This window comes from Lissotriton helveticus, chromosome 3_1 (assembly GCF_964261635.1).
Source record: "Lissotriton helveticus chromosome 3_1, aLisHel1.1, whole genome shotgun sequence".
Taxonomy (NCBI): Eukaryota; Metazoa; Chordata; class Amphibia; order Caudata; family Salamandridae; genus Lissotriton; species Lissotriton helveticus.
In genome coordinates, this window is record NC_136061.1 from 816,929,060 (window position 1) to 816,947,422 (window position 18,363).

At 45.2% G+C, this 18,363-nt stretch overlaps 1 protein-coding gene across 5 annotated transcripts in view; it reads right to left on the minus strand.

Moving 5' to 3' along the window:
• Positions 1-18,363, minus strand: part of NFYC (nuclear transcription factor Y subunit gamma) — a 246,035-nt gene that overhangs the window by 57,271 nt on the left and 170,401 nt on the right. For all 5 annotated transcript variants that reach the window (XM_078681098.1, XM_078681100.1, XM_078681101.1 and 2 more), the window contains exon 9: positions 11,876-11,935. In XM_078681098.1, the coding sequence (XP_078537224.1) occupies positions 11,876-11,935 (60 nt within the window). The remainder of the gene's footprint in view (positions 1-11,875; positions 11,936-18,363) is intronic.

Sequence of the window (18,363 nt, forward strand, 5' to 3'; positions counted from 1 at the left end):
GCATGGCCTCAAATGGTGTCTTTATCAATAGGGTCAGCACTACATTGAGGTTCCATGTTGGTGCTGGCATTCTGTTTGGAGGTGTGATGCTCTTGGCCCCTTCTAGAAATCTTTGGGAGGTGAAGAAACGTTTCCCCGTTTCTCCTCTAGTGTAAGCCACAATTGCCGCTAAGTGTACCCTTAGGGACGTGTAACTTACTTTGCTTTGCAGTAGATGTGTTAAGTATTTTAGCACTGTTGACACCCTTGTGATTTTTGTTTGCAATTTTTCCCTAATGCACCATTCTGAGAATCTCCTCCACTTTGCTACGTAGCATTTCCCTGTGGTATGCCTTCTTGCCTCCCCAAGCACTGCCATTGTGCTCGCCGGTAGTTTAAGGTGTGCGAACTCTAGGTCTTCAGGAGCCGTGCCGCCAGGCTCAGGCTCTCTGGCTCTGGGTGTAGTACTCTTCCGTTCTGCTTTGTTAACAGGTCCCTTCTTTTTGGGAAATTATGTGCTGGTGCCTGCGCTAGCTCCACAATTTGCGAGAACCATGACTGCCTGGCCCACTGAGGTGCTATTAATATCAGGGACATGTTGCTGATCCGGCATTTGCTGAGTACCCTGTGTATCAGTGGTATCAGGGGAAAAGGTTAGGCAAATGTCTTTGACCAACATATCCATAGCGCATTCCCTTGTGACCAATGGTCTGGTTGTCTGGATGCAAAGTGTTGGCATTTTGCATTTTGGTGTGTTGCAAATCGGTCCATTTGCGCTGTACCCCACTTCCGGAATACTCTCTGTTAATTCCTGTTGGTTGATCTCCCATTCGTGGGATGCGGATGTCTGCCTGCGAAGTCTGTCTGCCTCCACGTTGTCCTTCCCTGCGAGGTGTATTGCTGGTAGGTCCTGTGCTAGCGCTACGGACTGTGTTCCTCCCTGCTCGTAGATGTATAACATAGTTGTGGTGTTGTCTGTTTGGCTCAACACCCTGTTTCCGTACAGCTGCTTCTGAAAAGCTTTCAGGGCTAGGAACACAGTTTTTAGTTCCAGGCAAATGATGTGCTTGACCGCATCCTGTAGCGACCACAGCCCTCTCACCTTGAGCTTGTGCATATGCGCGCCCCACCCCAGCTGGGAGGCGTCAGTCGTGATGGTCACTGTTGGAGTTGGTTGTGTGAATTGTTTCCCTTGCAATATGTTTTGTTTGTTCCACCACGCTATTTCCTGATGCACTGCGTGTGTGACAACCACTAGATCTTCCCAACTCCCAGTTGCCTGTGACCATTGCTGCTGTATCCATTCCTGGAATGGCCTCATGTTTAGTCGAACATTTTGGACTAGGTGAATGCATGATGCCATAATTCCCATTAGCTTACTTACAGTCCTTACTGCCGGAACTTGCCCCTTGCGGTAATGACGCGTTTCCTTCAGTATCGCCAATGTTCTCTTCCTGCTGGGGAACACTTTGGCCTGTTGGTGTCGATCTCTGCCCCTAAGAATATCTTGATTTGCTCTGTTGACGATTTCTCCCAATCAATCGAGAAGCCCAGTCCCGTCCGTGTTAGTATGACTTGCTGGAAGTGTAGTCTGCATTGATCTTACGAACTTGCCTTTACGAGCCAGACGTCGAGATAGGGGTATACGTGTATCCCTTGCCTTCGTAGGTGTGCTGCAACAGCTGCTAGGCATTTTGTAAACACCCTTGGTGCGGATTTCAGGCCGAATGCCAGTACTGTGAACTGGTACTGGTTTTGGTTGATCACAAACCTTAATAGGCGCTTGTGTTTGCGGTTGATGGGGATGTTTAACTATGCGTCCTTTAAATCTATAGTAGCCATGAAGTCTCCTTGCTGTATTTGTGGTATTACCTCTTGTAGGGAGGTCATCTTGAATCTTTGAGTACTTATGAATTTGTTCAGGGACCTCGGCTGGCACTCACCCTTGGATGTATGCAGGGTCCTTTGAAGAATGTTTGTACTTCTCTGTTCTAGGTGTCACAGCTTTGCATACTGCTGTTTGGTAAATGTATGTATGGTAGACCATGTGGCTGCCTTACATATGTCTTCTAGAGGAATGTTTCCTAGAAAAGCCATGGGTGCCCCTAACTTGCGTGTTGAACGCGCTCTTGGGGGAACTGTTAATGTGCGTTTAGCTTTTTGATAAATTTGTATTCACTTAACAACCCATCTGGCTATACCTGATTTGGAAATGGGATTGCCTTTGTGCTGTGGTGAAAAAGCAGCAAACAGTTACTTAGTCTTTCTGAAAAGTTTTGTTCTGTCTATATAGTACAGGAGAGCTCTTTTAACGTCTAGGGTATGTAGAGCGCTTTCTGCCACGGATTCTGGATTCGGGAAAAATACTGGCAGTTCTATAGCTTGATTGATGTGAAACTGGGATACCACCTTTGGCATAAATTTAGGGTTTGTTCGCAGCACTACCCTATTTGCGTCAATTTGTATGAATGGCTCCTGAATAGTTAGGGCTTGCAGCTCACTAACTCTTCGAAGTGATGTAATCGCCACTAGAAAAGCCACTTTAGGAATTGTACCTCACACGAGTGTAGAGGTTCAAAAGGAGGTCCCATTAGTCTGGTTAGAACCACGTTTAGGTTCCAGACAGGTGAAGGTGGGTGTCTTGGAGGAATAATTTGTTTGAGTCCCTCTAGGAAAGCTTTAATAGCAGGTACTCTGAAGAGTGAAAGGTGCTGCCTGTTCTGAAGATAAGCTGCCACCGCAGCTAAATGTATACGTATGGAACTGTAAGCCAGATTGCATCTGTGCAAATGTAACAGGTAACATATGATGTTTTGAGTAGACGCATCTAGCGGATTTATGTCATTATTGTTACAATAGATGACAAATCGTTTCCACTTCGCCGCATAGCATGCTCTGGTTGTAGGTCTTCTTGCCTCTTTGATAATATTCATACAGTCAGGAGGCAAGTTCAAGTAACCAAACTATGACTTCAGGAGCCAGATCGCAAGGTTCAACGGTTGCGGATCTGGGTGCTGAATGTCGCCATGGCTCTGCGTTAAAAGACTGGGTGTTAACCGCAGCCTTTGATGAGGAACCACGGAAAGTTCTAGGAACGTGGTGTACCATGGTTGCCGCGTCCACGTTGGAGCTACTAGTATGAGTGTCATTGAGTGTTGTCGCAGTTTGCGTGCCACTAGTGGTATGAGCGGGGCTGGGGGAAAAGCGTACGCAAACTTGCCTGACCAGTTCATCCTTATCGCATTGCCCCGAGACTACGGATGTGGAAACCTGGCGGCGAAGCTTTGGCATTTTGCGTTTTCCCTTGTGGTGAACAGGTCTATTTCTGGGTGACCCCACCGCTGGAAGCACGGTTGCAGCACGGAGGGAGGTATCTCCCACTCGTGCATTTGGTGGCTGTGTCTGCTGAGCAGATCCGCCATCTGGTTGTCCCTGCCTGGGAGGTGTTCCGCCATGAGGAAGATGTTTCTCTGAATGGCCCACTTCCACATGCTTTGCGCTAGATGGGACAACTGTGGAGAGTGTGTCCCTCCTTGCTTCGGTATGTAGTACATGGCAGGCATGTTGTCCGTCCGGATTAACACGACTTTGTTGCACAAATGTACTTTGAACGCCTTCATTGCCATAAAGATTGCCAGCAGGTTGATGTGCATCCTCTTTTGCTGTGTCGTCCATAGTCCCTGCACTGTGTAATGGACATGCGCTCCCCATCCCAGGAGAGATGTGTCCGCCGTCAGCACTATTTGTGGTACAGGCTCTTGGAACGGTCGTCCCCTGCAAAGGTTTTGTGGGTTCCACCAATGCAGAGAGCTGTATGCGCGACCGGTCACCAACACTAGGTCTTTCAATTGTCCCCGAGCCTGGTTCCACTGCCGTGCTAAGCACTCCTGAAGCGGACGCATGTGTAGTCTCGCGTGAGGGACTATGAAGATGGTGGAGGCCATCATGCCTATCAACTGCATAAACACCCTTGCTGTGAGCGAGTGTTGGGGTCTATATTTCTGAATCAGTAGTAGAATGCTGTTGATTCTAGCTGAGTTTGGCTGCGCCTTTGCTGCCAGAGTGTCTATTGGTGCTCCCAGGTACTGTTGTACATGGGCGGGCTGAAGATGAGACTTTGGGTAGTTTAATGAGAATCCGAGGCTGTGTAGGAGGTGAATAGTGCGGGGCATGTGACTGGCACATTGCTGGGCTGACTTTGCTTGGATGAGCCAGTCGTCCAGATAGGGGTAGGCGTGACTATGGTCTCTCCGTAGGTGCGCCGCCACTGTCGATAGGCACTTGGTAAACACCCTGGGGGCTGTTGTCACCCCGAAAGGCAGTACCTTGAACTGGTAGTGATGATTTTGGATGGTAAACCTGAGATACTTCCTGTGTGCTGGATGTATTGGTATGTGGAAATACGCATCCTTTAGGTCTAGTGTTGCGAGGAAATCTCCCTGACTGAGCAATGGTAGAACTTGCTGTAAAGTGAGCATGTGAAAGTGTTCTGACAAGATGTATTGGTTTAGGGGCCTGAGGTCCAGTATTGGCCTGGGAGACCCGTCCTTTTTGGGGATTAAGAAGTACAGCGAGTACACCCCTGTACCCTGTTGCTGTATAGGGACGAGTTCTATGGCCCCTTTTTGCAGCATGCTGATGACTTCTTGCTGCAATAAGTGTATGTGCTCTGCAGACATAGGACGGTGCCTTGGGGGCATTCGACACCGTGCTGCACTCAACGCTGCTGTCTCGTCTCTCGGACATTGGAGTAAAGGGCCCAGCACTTGCCTGGCTTGAATCTTTTCTAACCAATAGATCGTTTCAGCTACACTGCCCACCCTTCAAATCATCTCCTCGCAAGGTGAGCCATGGGGTTCCACAGGGCTCCAGTTTGAGCCCTACATTATTCAACATCTATATGGAGCCCCTGGCACACATTGTAGAGGATTTTGGGGTGGGCATTGTCAGCTATGCTGACGACACTCAATTAATGTTCAAACTAACACCGGACAGTAAAGAATATGCCACCAACTTTTCAAACTGTATGTCGGCAGTTGCCACTTGGATGGACAATAATTGTCTCCGCCTGAATGGAGACAAGACCGAGGTATTGGCGGTAGGGAAAGAAATCTCCGTATGGTCTTACGCATGGTGGCCCAGTGAACTGGGTAAATTACCCAGTCCGGTAGAAACGGTAAAAAACCTAGGGGTCATGCTGGACTCAAACCTCTCTGGCAAGACCCAAGTTAATAAAATAACAGGAAAATGCTTTGGCATATTGAAAGTCCTTCGAAAAGTACTTGATCTTATTCCCATCGAGGTTAGAAAAACAATAGTCCATTCCCTAATAACACCCCATTTAGACTATGGAAATGCCCTCCTGATAGGTCTCAACCAGAAGGGCCTTCACCAGCTTCAATGCATACAAAATGCAGCTGCACGATTGGTATTGGGTCTTTCGAGAAAAACATCTACTAAAGCAGCCTTAGCAAAGCTTCATTGGCTCCCCGTTAAGGAGAGAATCAGATTCAAGAGTCTCTGCTATGCCCATCGGATAGCTCACAATAAAGGCCCCATTTATCTTAGAAGTCTTCTGATCATCCATCGTCCGACAAGAGACTTAAGATCATCAGGCACGATGCAATTTAAAATACCACGAATTACAAGAGCTAAAATGGGAGGCAAATCCTTCCGTTACTTGGCCACTAAATATTGGAATACTCTTCCACTCCAACTGCGGATGGAACCTTCCGAAACGAGATTCAGGGCAAAACTAAAAACTCTTTTATTCCCGAATTTATAACTGACCGGATGACCCCCCTGCCTCTTTTCCTCTAGATTGATTTGTTAGCAGTTAGCGCGGGGACACACAGCTTTGTGCAGCCAGGCGCTTTATAAACTTCATTATTATTATTATTATTATTATTATGTTGGGTGGAGTGGATGTTAGCTCTAGACAATAGCCGTACTGAATAAGTTGTCTCACTCACCTGTCTGTGGTAATGCTTTCCCAGACTGGCAGGAACTGTTGTAATCTGCCCCCGACTGGTGTTACATGGTCTGGGGGCAGGGACCAGGCGTCACTGTTTAGTATTAGCGGAGGACCTGGTGTTGTTATTCCCCCGTCCTCTGCCTTTACCGCTGTTGCCACGGTATCCACCTCTGCTTGTTTTATTATAGGTGGTTTGCGTGCTCCCTTTATTGTATTGAGTCTGCTGGGATGCCTGGCCTCTTGTAGCTCCTCTATTATTGGAGCGACGAAAGGAGCCTCCTCTGAATTGTTGTGACTGCAAGGCACCCATAGATTTGTCTGTCTCTGTGTCTTTTTTAATCTTCTCTAAGATTGTGTCCACATCAGGACCAAATAAAAAAAAAATAGGGTTCACAGGCTGATTTAATAATGTGGTTTGAATCTCAGGTTTGAACCCAGAGATGCGCAACCAGGCATGCCTTCTGAGCATGACACTTGTTTTGATGGCCCTGACTGCGGTGTCTGCTGCGTCCAATGCACATTTAAAGGTTGCGTTGGATATCAGTTTCCCTTCTTGTATCAGTGTTTCTGCTCCCTCCTTGTAGGCATCAGGCAAATGTGGTAGCAGTTGCTCTAATGTGTCAATGCGCCCTATCATATCTGGCTAATAGGGCCTGTGTGTTGGAAATTCTCCAGATATTAGCTGCTTGAGCAGCTAGCCGTTTCCCAGAAGCTTCTAACACTTTAGACTCCTTGTCTGGAGGAGGAGCATCACCAGTAGTTTATGAGTTGGCACGTTTACGAGCATTGGATACCACCAAAGAGTCCAGCGGCAGCTGTCCCTTAATGTATGTAGGGTCCACAGGCGCCGGTCTGTATTTTCTTTCAATTCTGGGGTGAACAACCCTTGCTCTTGTGGTTTCTTGGAAAATGTCTCCTACGTGTTTAAGGACACCTTTTAACATTGGCAAGGTTTTAACTGATTTCTCTGAAGTGGAGAAAGTGTCAAACAAGAAGTCCTTCTCAATTGGGTCAGCATGCATGTCCACATTGTGATTTTGAGCTGCCCTTTCTATTAATGCGTTAAACGCTGCTGTATCTTCCGTTGGCAAAGTTTTGACAGGATAAGAAGGAGTATCAGGAATAGTTTGTGACTCCCCCTGGTCATTAGTGTCTGTCCAGGCTTGAGTCTGGTCTTCCTGATCATTGTCCGCAGGGTAAGAATATTGTTCATCATAGGCCATGGTAGTTCACAGCCTCGAAAAGGACAGGCGATGTAGAAGAATCCCTTTTCTTTTTGAGTGGAATTTTATATGATTCCAGAGGATTTTCTGACCTGATCTTTCTTTGATAAACAGTAAGTCTGCCGGATTCGGAGTCGATATGTAGCTTCGACTGGGAGGGCTCCTGGTACATAACGTCCTCTTCCAGAGGATGACTCAGTCTTCCAAGTGACACCGTCTTGGGTGTGTCGACCCCTGTTTTCGGATCGATCGCTTTAGGGCGTGCAGTTGGGGGCAGCCCGAATTTTATCGGTGGCATAGCTTCTTTCGGCAGACTGACCTTCGGTGCTGGCGTCGATATAGGACCGACCGACTTCGCTCCGTGGTTGTGCCTCTGGCCTTGCGCCGACTTCGGTGCTTGTTGCGTTGGCGGCGCGCTCTTTTGCCTCGATTCGACTTGCTCCTTCGAGGCGCCTTTGTGTTTAGGCTCGAGGGCTTTGACGAGCTGTGGTCTGTCGACTCGGTGCTTCGGATCGAGAACCTTCCGAGACTAGAGTCCCTTATTTGTGTCGCTGTCCGTCGACATCGACCTCGTCGGTTCGACGTGCTTGGCTTTAGCGATGGACTTTAGCGCACCAATTTTCGGCTCGACACCCTTTATGTGCGACCCCGCAGGGTCATCGATACTTTTTTTTCTCAGACGTGTTCGAACTCTTCGATCTGAAGACTATTTTCAGCAGTTTCGGTTTCGTTTTTGACTCTGTGGCTTTCGGTTTCGCTTTTAGTAGTGCGACCGATGGCTCGTGTGATATATTCTTAGCCGGGCCGAGACGCGGGGCTATAGAATGTTTGTCATGATCTTGGCGATGCCTCGACCTGAGCCTTTGGAAGTTTTTCAGTGTCTTTTCTGGGCCCAGTACCCACTGCTGGGCCTGGTTCATCGCTCGAGTCGTCATCGACAGCTCCAATGGGGGACGCGTCGTCCCTTACCTCGTCGACGTTTTCATCATCGACGCGTTATTCGTCGTCTTCAGAATAGTTGGAGTCGTGCTCCGAACCCGGATCCGACGGCTGTTCTGGATCCTCAGTCTCGACGACCTCATCGATATTCACCGGGTCGGGCGCTGGCTTCGTCATTGTTTGTCTCGCTGCACGTCGGAGCCTAAGCGTCTTCTTTGACCGGAATCGAGCACAAGCTAGACAGTTGTCCTCATTGTGGTCGGGTGATAAGCACTTGTTGCACACCGGGTGTACATCGATGTGCAGGTATTTAGAGTTACAAAGGGGGCATCGTTTGAACGGGCTCCGTTCCATCGACGATCGGGCCTCTGGTGTCGAAAGGCCACGCGGCACTCTCCGACGTCCTGTTCGAAAAGAACTGGAACAAGTACTCGGCACCGATCTAAATAACAATACCGACGACCCCGAAGGCCTTTTGACCTTGTAGAAAAGTTTCCGAACTTGAGTAAAGAAAAGTACATCCGAACCCAATGGCGGAAAAAAACAATCTGAGGATGGAGAGGATGCCCATGCGCACTGTAGTCCGGGGGAGGAGCCACCTATCATGCCCATGCGCACTGTAGTCCGGGGGAGGAGCCACCTATCTCGTGATACTTCGAAGACTCTTCCAGGACAACAATGTGCAATCATCCGGACCCAACACTAGGCGGCGATCTATGCACAAGATATGAATTCAGCAGCCCACATGCCTCGAACATTCTGTTAACAAAAAAATTAAGAAGTTCCCCTGATGTGAGTGAATAAAATGTGCCTGCTCTATATTAGCTTAAGAGTCATCTTCCTGCATACTAGGTCCACACACACAGCAAGGGGGTGTGTTAAAATCGCCTAATAATATGATCAAAGGAGAGAAGGACCACTCTCGAAGAAATAGGTCAAGAAAGACTGGAGCTCAAGCTCTGAATTATGTACATTTAAACCATCTCTTTTTGGAAAACGGGTAGAGTAAATATCCCCATCTCTTATGAAATGCTCGGTTTGAGGACTTATTTCATTTGGTCTTGTGTTTTTTAAGCAGCTTATTCAGGAGAAAAGTATTAGCGTCAATCACCTGTCGCACCATGAAAATCACTTGACCACCTGGACAGAAGCAGCCACATAGGTATTGACACTCACTATCTATTCTGTGTTCTTCCCTATGAGCTGGAGCCATTCTAGGCAAAGTTTTATTAGATGACTGCCACTAAACAGCTGCTGAAATTACGGATTCAGTATAGAGCTGCTTTAGCTCAGAGCCCTGAAACATGTCTTCTAATCCCTTTCAATGGATGCCACATTAACAAATGCTGTGACTGGATTCTTCGAGAAGATGGGGGAGAGGGGTTGGCCTAACGGCTAAGGCGCTCGACCTCGGACCTGGGGATCTGGGTTCGAGTCTCGGGAACGACGCCAAAAACCCCCTGTGATTCTGGGCAAATCACTTAATCTCCCCGTGCCTAAAAAATGAAAGTGTGTCCTCATGTAACGTAACTGGTGCTATGTAAAGCGCTCTGATAACTGATTCGGTTCGGTTCTAGTTCGCGCTATATAAAACTCCGAGAAAGAAAAGATCAGTTCTTCACAAAAGCAGAGCATGAGAGAAAATGAATCTTCTCTCTGTCCCACTTATCCTGAAAGTTGAAGAGAAAATAGGCCTCCTCTGTAGTTGCTATGGGTATGCCACATTCTGGAGTCACTTTATCAAAGAATCAAATCTCACTAAGTTGCCGCTTGGAGAGTTGTTGGGTGGCAATCTTGATTTGAGTCATCTGGTGCTACTAGAAGGCAGGTTCTGTAATTTTTAAAATGTTACCTTGAATATTGGTCTTTTATTATTCCTCCTACCTAGGGGTGGTAGCGCTGAATGTGAGTGGTGAAGAACATAGTTAGCTGTTAAATTTGTGTTTGTGACAGGTCAGTTTTGGGGATGGCAGAAAGATCTGAATGGTGAACCTCCTCTGCCCTTGGCAGGACGATGGGTCAACAGTACCATAAAAAAATAAGCTGCAGTAGCACGGAATGTGTAGAAACATGCAGAAAGATTCTAGCTTTTCTCTAAGGAGTGCAACAAATAAACATGTTCTGCCTATCATTGTACGTTATAAAAATAGAGCAGAAGAATGAAAAGCAAATCTGTTTTTCTTTCTTTAAACAGCTACTATACTCCGTGACCTAACCGGACCTTCACCTCAGCAACTGGCTCTAGCAGCAGACATTGTGACGTCAAACCTCAACTGTAATAACTTAGAATAGTAGAGTTTTGCTGTCTTCTTTGTATTCGACAACTGGGTGCGTCACAAGTCACAGATTATAAAGAAATTAAAGAAGGACAAATTTAGATGGAATACGTAAACAGAATAAATAAGTTATTGCTATTTTCTCCCTCAAAGTAAGGAATAGGCAACCGGTTGCAACAAGTAATCTTCGGGAGAAAAAGAAAAATCAAGTACATTATGTATTTTGGGAGAAGAGCTCCAAAGGATACCTTCACACTTGCGTGTTGTATACAATTTAATATCTACAAGCATCTGGTGGAAAGGAGGTCCTTAACCTTCATATCTTACTGGTTAGAGTTTGGTTTGTATGAAGAGAAACAGGCTGAACAAGGTGCTATGGCAAAACAGTGTAGACATGTATTACAGAAAAGTCCAATTCCAACGGGGAATGATTTAAGAATATAAAAATCGATAAAGAATGCAATTCTGGATAATTTGAAAGGCTAGCTTCAGGTTGCTGATTCGGTCCTCTTGAACAGATCGAAGTTTCAAACATATCATATTAAAACTGTGACCCAATCTACCAGGTCAATGTGAAGGGAGACCCAACGATAAATCATCAAGGCCAATTGGATGCTACATAGGGCAAGAAGGCTTAAGAATAATTGCAAGGATTATGCCGATCTGTAGGCTATAAGAAGAGGGAAAGTTGAGATGTACAGTGCTATTGGTAAAATCTATTTGGACACTTAATGAGCCTAGACTATTCACACATTTAACTATGGCCTCTTAGGAGACATACAAGTCCACCTATGAGTGACGCCAGAGGTTGAAGCTATTGTTTACTATGCTGTCCAACCTCTCATCTGTTACCCTACCTTAGTGCTTATATTGCAGTTGATAACCATAAGAGAAGGTTCATGAAAAGCCAGTTCTTAGTAAAAATGTAATTCGCTTAACCTTATACATTTTATCATTAAAGTTAGATACTTTAAAACATTCAACCGGGATTAACTTTACTTAAGGCGTTTCTAAATTATTACCCTATTCTTTTCAAAGTCCCTGCTATAGAACCATTGTATATTAAGAGCTGGCCATTATTAAGTGGATGCCAAAGCAAAGTCACAAAGCATTTCTTCATGGTGTATTGAGATTGAGCAAGGAAAATAGTTTGCAAGTAAATGTTGCATTAAATGCGATTATTAAAAGTCAAATATTTCTTTAACAGATCCAGGAGAGCCTATAAAGTACGAGCCATCATCAGCAGCACCAACTAGAGATATGAAGTGAGCCAATTGAAAACAGATTCATACATTCTGTAGAAACTGTGGTCTAGATAAAGATATTTTGCATTATAAATGTGTTCATTCAGTTGTATACTTTTTGGTTTAATCGTCAGGGGAAAATGGCTATTTTACTCAGAAATGGGCTTACTTAATGTACTTTGTATTGTTCAATTTATTTAATCACAAAAATAGGAAACCATTGGTTTTAAGACATCTTACCTGCCCATCTGTGAACTGGCTGAACTGTTGCTGTCCTGACTGCACCTCTGCTTGTGTAATCTATAGAGCAAGGGAGTATGATTAAAAATCCCAAAGTATATTCGGGTAAAAAAAAAAAAAAATCAATTAAAAAAATCATTTAGTGACAAAAAAACATTTTTAAATGAAAAGGAAAATGCTACTTACTCGTATGCATCTCTTCTTGGCATGTAGGGCTGCAGAGTCACACTATTGCATCGATCGCCATCTGGTGGTGGGCCCGGATGATTACACTTTGTCTGTTGGATGACTTCTCCTGTAGATCGTAGTGCGCATGGGCATCGACTCCATTGTCAGATTGTTTTCGCCATTGGGGAAATGATGGAGTTGTAGGAGTACAGAAAAAGATGTCCATGTCTTGTGTATCTAATTAAAATATTACTGAAACAGATATAGGTAGCCAGGGAGGCGGGTGGGCGTGTGGCTCTGCAGCCATACATGCCAAGAACAGCTGCACACTGGTAAGTAGCATTTTCCGTTCGAGGCATATGGGCTGCAGACCACACACTATTGCATGGATTGCATAGCAGTTTTTCTCCCTTAGCGGCGACCACCAATATCTGTTGCAGTAGTTTGAAATAATGTCTTGAGTACAGCCTGGCCCCCACTAGCTTGTTGTTTGGCTTGCACATCTACACAGTATTGTTTTGTAAATGTGTGCGGTGTAGACCATGTAGCTGCTTCACCGATATCGTCTAGGGGTATGTTTCCTAGGGATGCCATATTTATGGGTGGAATGAGCCCTGGGGGAATGGATAGAGTGCGTTTTGTTATTTGGTAACAGATTTGAATCCACCTTGCAATCACAGATTTTTAAATGGGTTTACCTTTTATGTGGAGGTGAAAAGGACACAAACAATGGTTTTGTTTTACGAAATGATTTTGTCCTATCAATGTGGTAGAGGAGCGCTCTTTTTACATCTAATGTATGTAGAGCTCTTTGCGCAACTGTTTGTGGTTGAGAAAAGAATACTGGCAACTCAATAGATTGGTTGAGGTGGAACGGTGAAATGACTTTTGGAAGGAATTACGGGTTTGTTTTAAGAACCACTTTGCTGTTAAGGAGTTGTATGAATGGTTCTTGAATTGTTAATGCCTGGATCTCACTTACTCTTCTGAGTGAGGTAATAGCAACTAATAAAGCAACTTTCCATGTAAGGAACTGTAATTCACACTTATGCAATGGTTCAAATGGAGGACCCATAAGTCTAGTGGGAACAATATTTAAATTCCATACTGGGGAGCGTGCTATTTTGGGAGGAATTATTCTTTCGAGTCCTTCCATGAACGCTTTTATGGCAGGTACTCTAAATAATGACAAATGTCTGTTTTGAAGGTAGGCTGCGATAGTAGCAAGATGTAACCGGATTGAGGAGTACGCTAAATTACATCTTTGTAGATGGAGCAGGTAGCATATGATGTTTTGGATGGAAACATCTAATGGGTTAATGTTGTTATAGCATGCTCTAGTGGTGGGGCGTCTCGCTTCTTTTATGACATTCATGCAATCAGGCAGAAGTTTGAGGTATCCAAATTCTAAGACCTCAGGAGCCAAATCGCTAGATTGAGCTGCATTGGGTCTGGATGCATGGTTCTGTGTTAGTAGATGTGGAGAGTTTTAATTTTCGAGCGCTCTAGTAGTGTGGTGTACCACGGTTGTCTTGCCCACGTTGAGAATCAATGTGAGGGAATGCTGCTGTAACTTGCGTACTACTAACGGAATTAGTGGGAGAGTTGGAAAAGCGTACGCAAATTTGTTTGACCAACTCATCCATACCGCATTGCCTTTGGACAATGGGTGTGGGTATCTGGCGGCGAAGCTTGGGCATTTGGAGTTGCGGTGTGTGGCAAACAGATCTATCTCTGGTTGGCCCCACTTATGAAAGAAAGGTTGAAGAACTTGAGGATGAAGTTTCCACTCGTGTATCTGTTGTCTTTGACGACTTAACAGATCCCCAACTCGATTGTGAACACCTGGTAGATGTTCTGCTAACAAAGATTTTTTGAGGAATGGCCCACCTCCATATGCTCTGCGCCAGCTGGGAGAGTTGTAAGGAGTGTGTTCCTCCCTGTTTTTGGATGTAATACATGGCTAGCAAAACAAACGAAAGTAACCTGGTCAAGATTACTGTGAGTGTGCCATGTTGAGTCTAGAACCATAAATCCATTAATGACATTGCAGTGATAGCACTGGGCTAGAAAAAATTCCCATCAGCCCACCCATCTGGTGGAGTATCGTCACGTGGGAGATGTATCATAAATCCAATTCTTAATCAAGGCACCTGGTAATGATGCAAAGATGGATTTTGCAGATATAATCTTAGACCACAGTGCTTCACTGGTGATGCCAATGGAGTGCAGTGCAAATGAAAAGTGGAAGTGAAGATAAAATTGACTCGGACCAAAAATCAATTTATTAAGTATGGTACTAGGGTCAAATCTAAAAACAAAGCCCAATAGTTTTAAATAATAACTATGTCAAGGCATGGTGTATTAAGGTCGACATGTTTCAGCTAGATGGACAACTGATCCTAGCTTTCTTCAGGACCTGGTGAATACTGCGACTGCAAACTTGAGTAAAATAAATTTACAATGATAGTGAATATGTACACTCATAAATGGATAAATCCTACCAGTTACTCTGAGCCCAGATGTATACTGGTGATAATCCAATCATGCCGTCTTTCCCAGCGTTCTGTGGGAAAGGACCTCCACTCCCTCTTGGATGTTGGTGTAGAGGTACCGACGGACAGAGCGGGGCCTCCTTATTCCCGAGTGGGTGACCGGGTGAGGTGAGGTGAGGCACCTTCCCACAGAACGCTGGGAAAGACGGCATGATTGGATTATCACCAGTATACATCTGGGCTCAGAGTAACTGGTAGGATTTATCCATTTATGAGTGTACATATTCACTATCATTGTAAATTTATTTTACTCAAGTTTGCAGTCGCAGTATTCACCAGGTCCTGAAGAAAGCTAGGATCAGTTGTCCATCTAGCTGAAACATGTCGACCTTAATACACCATGCCTTGACATAGTTATTATTTAAAACTATTGGGCTTTGTTTTTAGATTTGACCCTAGTACCATACTTAATAAATTGATTTTTGGTCCTTCGAGTCAATTTTATCTTCACTTCCACTTTTCATTTGCACTGCACTCCATTGGCATCACCAGTGAAGCACTGTGGTCTAAGATTATATCTGCAAAATCCATCTTTGCATCATTACCAGGTGCCTTGATTAAGAATTGGATTTATGATACATCTCCCACGTGACGATACTCCACCAGATGGGTGGGCTGATGGGAATTTTTTCTAGCCCAGTGCTATCACTGCAATGTCATTAATGGATTTATGGTTCTAGACTCAACATGGCACACTCACAGTAATCTTGACCAGGTTACTTTCGTTTGTTTTGCTAGCTGTTATAGGGGCCCAAGTTGCCTTGGTCGTTAAATATGCCCTTTTGACCCTCCCCCACCCCATTTTCTCAGTAATACATGGCTGTCATATTGTCAGTACGTACCAGTACAGCCTTGCTTGCTAGGTAATGTTGAAACGATTTTAGAGCTAGAAAAATTGCTAGCAACTCCAGATGATTTATGTGGAGTAGCTTTTGTTGCGGTGTTTATGTACCCTGTACTATGTGTGCTTCCAAATGCGCTCCCCATCCTATGAGAGATGAGTCTGTGGTTAGCACTACTTGTGGAACAGACTTTATGAACGGCTGGCCCTTGGAAAGGTTTTTGGTGTTCCACCATTGCAGAGAGCGATGTGTCCGGTCGTCCACCACCACCAGATCTGTTATTTACTGCTGAGCCTGATTCCACTGACTTGCTAAGCACTCTTGTATGGGGTTCATTTGTAGTCTTGCATGTGGTACTATGAAAATGCAAGATGCTATCTTTCCGATTAATTGCATGAACACTCGAGCTTGTAGTGAGTGTTGTGGCTGGAATTTTTGTATAAGAGCTTGCATACATTGCATCCTTGTTGGATTGGGGTATGCAATTGCTTTGGAGATATCTATTGTGGCACCTAGATACTGTTGAGACAGGGACAGTTGGAGACGTGACTTCTTTTGATTTACTGTAAATCCTAGCTTGTGTAACAGGCAGATGGTCTGATGCGTGTGCTGTACACATTGGTGGTATGACTTGGATTTTATTAACCCGTCGTATAGGTATGGGAAGACATGAAGGTTGTCCCTTCTTAAGTGTGCTGCAACTATTGCTAGACAGTTTATGAAAACTCAAGGTGCTGTAGTTACTCTGAAAAGGAGTACTTTGAATTGGTAATGTTGACCCAGTACAAATCGAAGGTACTTTCTGTGAGATTGATGGATAGGAATGTGGAAGTAGGCGTCCTTGAGATCTAATGTCGCCTTGTTTTAACAGCGGAAGAACCTCTTGTAATGTGACCATATGGAAGTGGTCGGATTGTATGTAAAGGTTTAGAGGTCTTAGATCTAGTATAGGTCTGAGGGAACCGTCCTTTTTGCGTATGAGAAAGTATAGGGAGTAAGAAAACAAGTTACTTACCTGTAAACTTTGGTTCCCCAGTATTGGTAACTTTCATAGATTCCCATGCTTTGTATCATTCCCCGTCGTCGGAATGGGAGTCTCGGTAACAAAAATACCATAGTTGTAGGTACAAAAGACCAAGGAAAAAGGCCTAGGCCTCATTCCCTTTTGTAACATATCACCCTCTTGGTGTAAAAGAGACCAAACTTTGGCCTCAGCCAATCAGAAGTGCCTCTCCCCTTAGAACCTTCCTGAAGGAACCTCAGAGCCTCAGATTTTCGTAGCCGTTGTGTACTTAGACACCATATCCGTAGTAGGCTGAGCTTTCCTCGGGGAGGTGGGAGGGAGCATGGGAATCTATGAAAGTTACCAATACTGGGGAACCAAAGTTACAGGTAAGTAACTTGTTTTCTTATCCCAGTATTGGAACTTTCATAGATTCCCATGCTTTGTATCAGAGTACTAAGCAGTTAGCAACAAAGCCACATTTTGCATCATAACATTATAGCAATAGGCAGCATGACATAAAGATACAAAATGTGAAATACGGAAGGTGGGAAAGAAAGGAAAGCTCACCAATTACTGGAAGAGGTTCCTCAGGACAGCCTGTCCCACTGCCGCATCATCTTGTTGTAAGGACTCCTGGTAAAGGTGTGAACGCTGCTCCAGGTAGCAGCTCTGCAAATGTCTTTAATCTGCACCCCCGCGAAGAGAGCCGTTGAGGAAGCCACAGATCTCGTGGAATGTGCTCGAATCTTTCCAGTCAGAGGTTTCCCTGCAGCAGTGTGATAATGCAGAATGGCACTCGTGATCCATCTGGAAACACCTTGTTTGGATAGTGGAAGGCCCTTGATTGGACCCCCGAAGGCAACAAATAACTGAGGATTTTCTAAAAGCCTTAGTACGTTCCAAATAAAATTTCAAGCACTGTTGCACATCTAGAGAATGCAATGCTCTTTCTGCTGGTGTAGCCGGTTGAGGAAAGAACGCCTTCAGAATGACCGGCTCATTCAAGTGGAAGTCCGAGGGAACCTTAGGCATAAACCTCGGATTAGTTCTCATGATCACAGTGTTTCTCTTGAATTGAAGAAAAGGTTCTTGGATAGTCAAGGCCTGCAATTCTCCAACACGCCTAGCCGATGTGAGAGCGAGGAGGAGAGCCAATTTCCATGAAAGGTATTTCATGTCATAACGATGGATTGGTTCAAATGGGCCCTTCATGAGTTGAGAAAGGACTAGATTCAGATGCCATGTCGGAGGAGGCGGTCTCACTGATGGATAGGCTCTGAACAAGCCCTTGAGAAATTGCTTGACAATTCTGGTAGACCACAAGGAAGGCCCAGACGCAGTTCGTCTGAACCTTGATATTGCCGCCAAATGGACCTTAATCGATGAATGGGCTAGTCCCGACTTAGCCAAGGACAGCAGATAAGGAAGGATCTGATGAGGCTTGGAAGTGAAAGGGTCAATGCTTTCTTTCCTGCACCAGCAACAAAATCTTTTCCACTGAAGACGGTAAGTCCTGTTCGTAGAAGGAGCCCTTGCTTGGGAAAGGACCTCCCTAACCTCTCTCGATATGGGTAGGTTCATAAACTCTCGCTGCTCAGGAGCCATGCAGCAGGTGTAACGACTGCGGATCTGGGTGCCAAACTTGTCCTTCGGACATCGTGAGGAGATCTGGTAGAACCTCCAAAGGAAGTGGAGGGGCCACCGATAGCAGGTGAAGTTCCGTGTACCAGAACTGCCTCGGCCAAGCAGGAGCTATCAGGATCATCCTGCACGGCTCTACCTTGATCTTCCTGATGAGTCGTGGGATCAGAGGTATGGGAGGAAAAGCGGAGACAAATGTCCTCGACCATGCTATCGAAAGCACACCCCCCAGAAAACCTCGATGGGGAAGCCTGCTTGCATAAGACCGGCATTTCT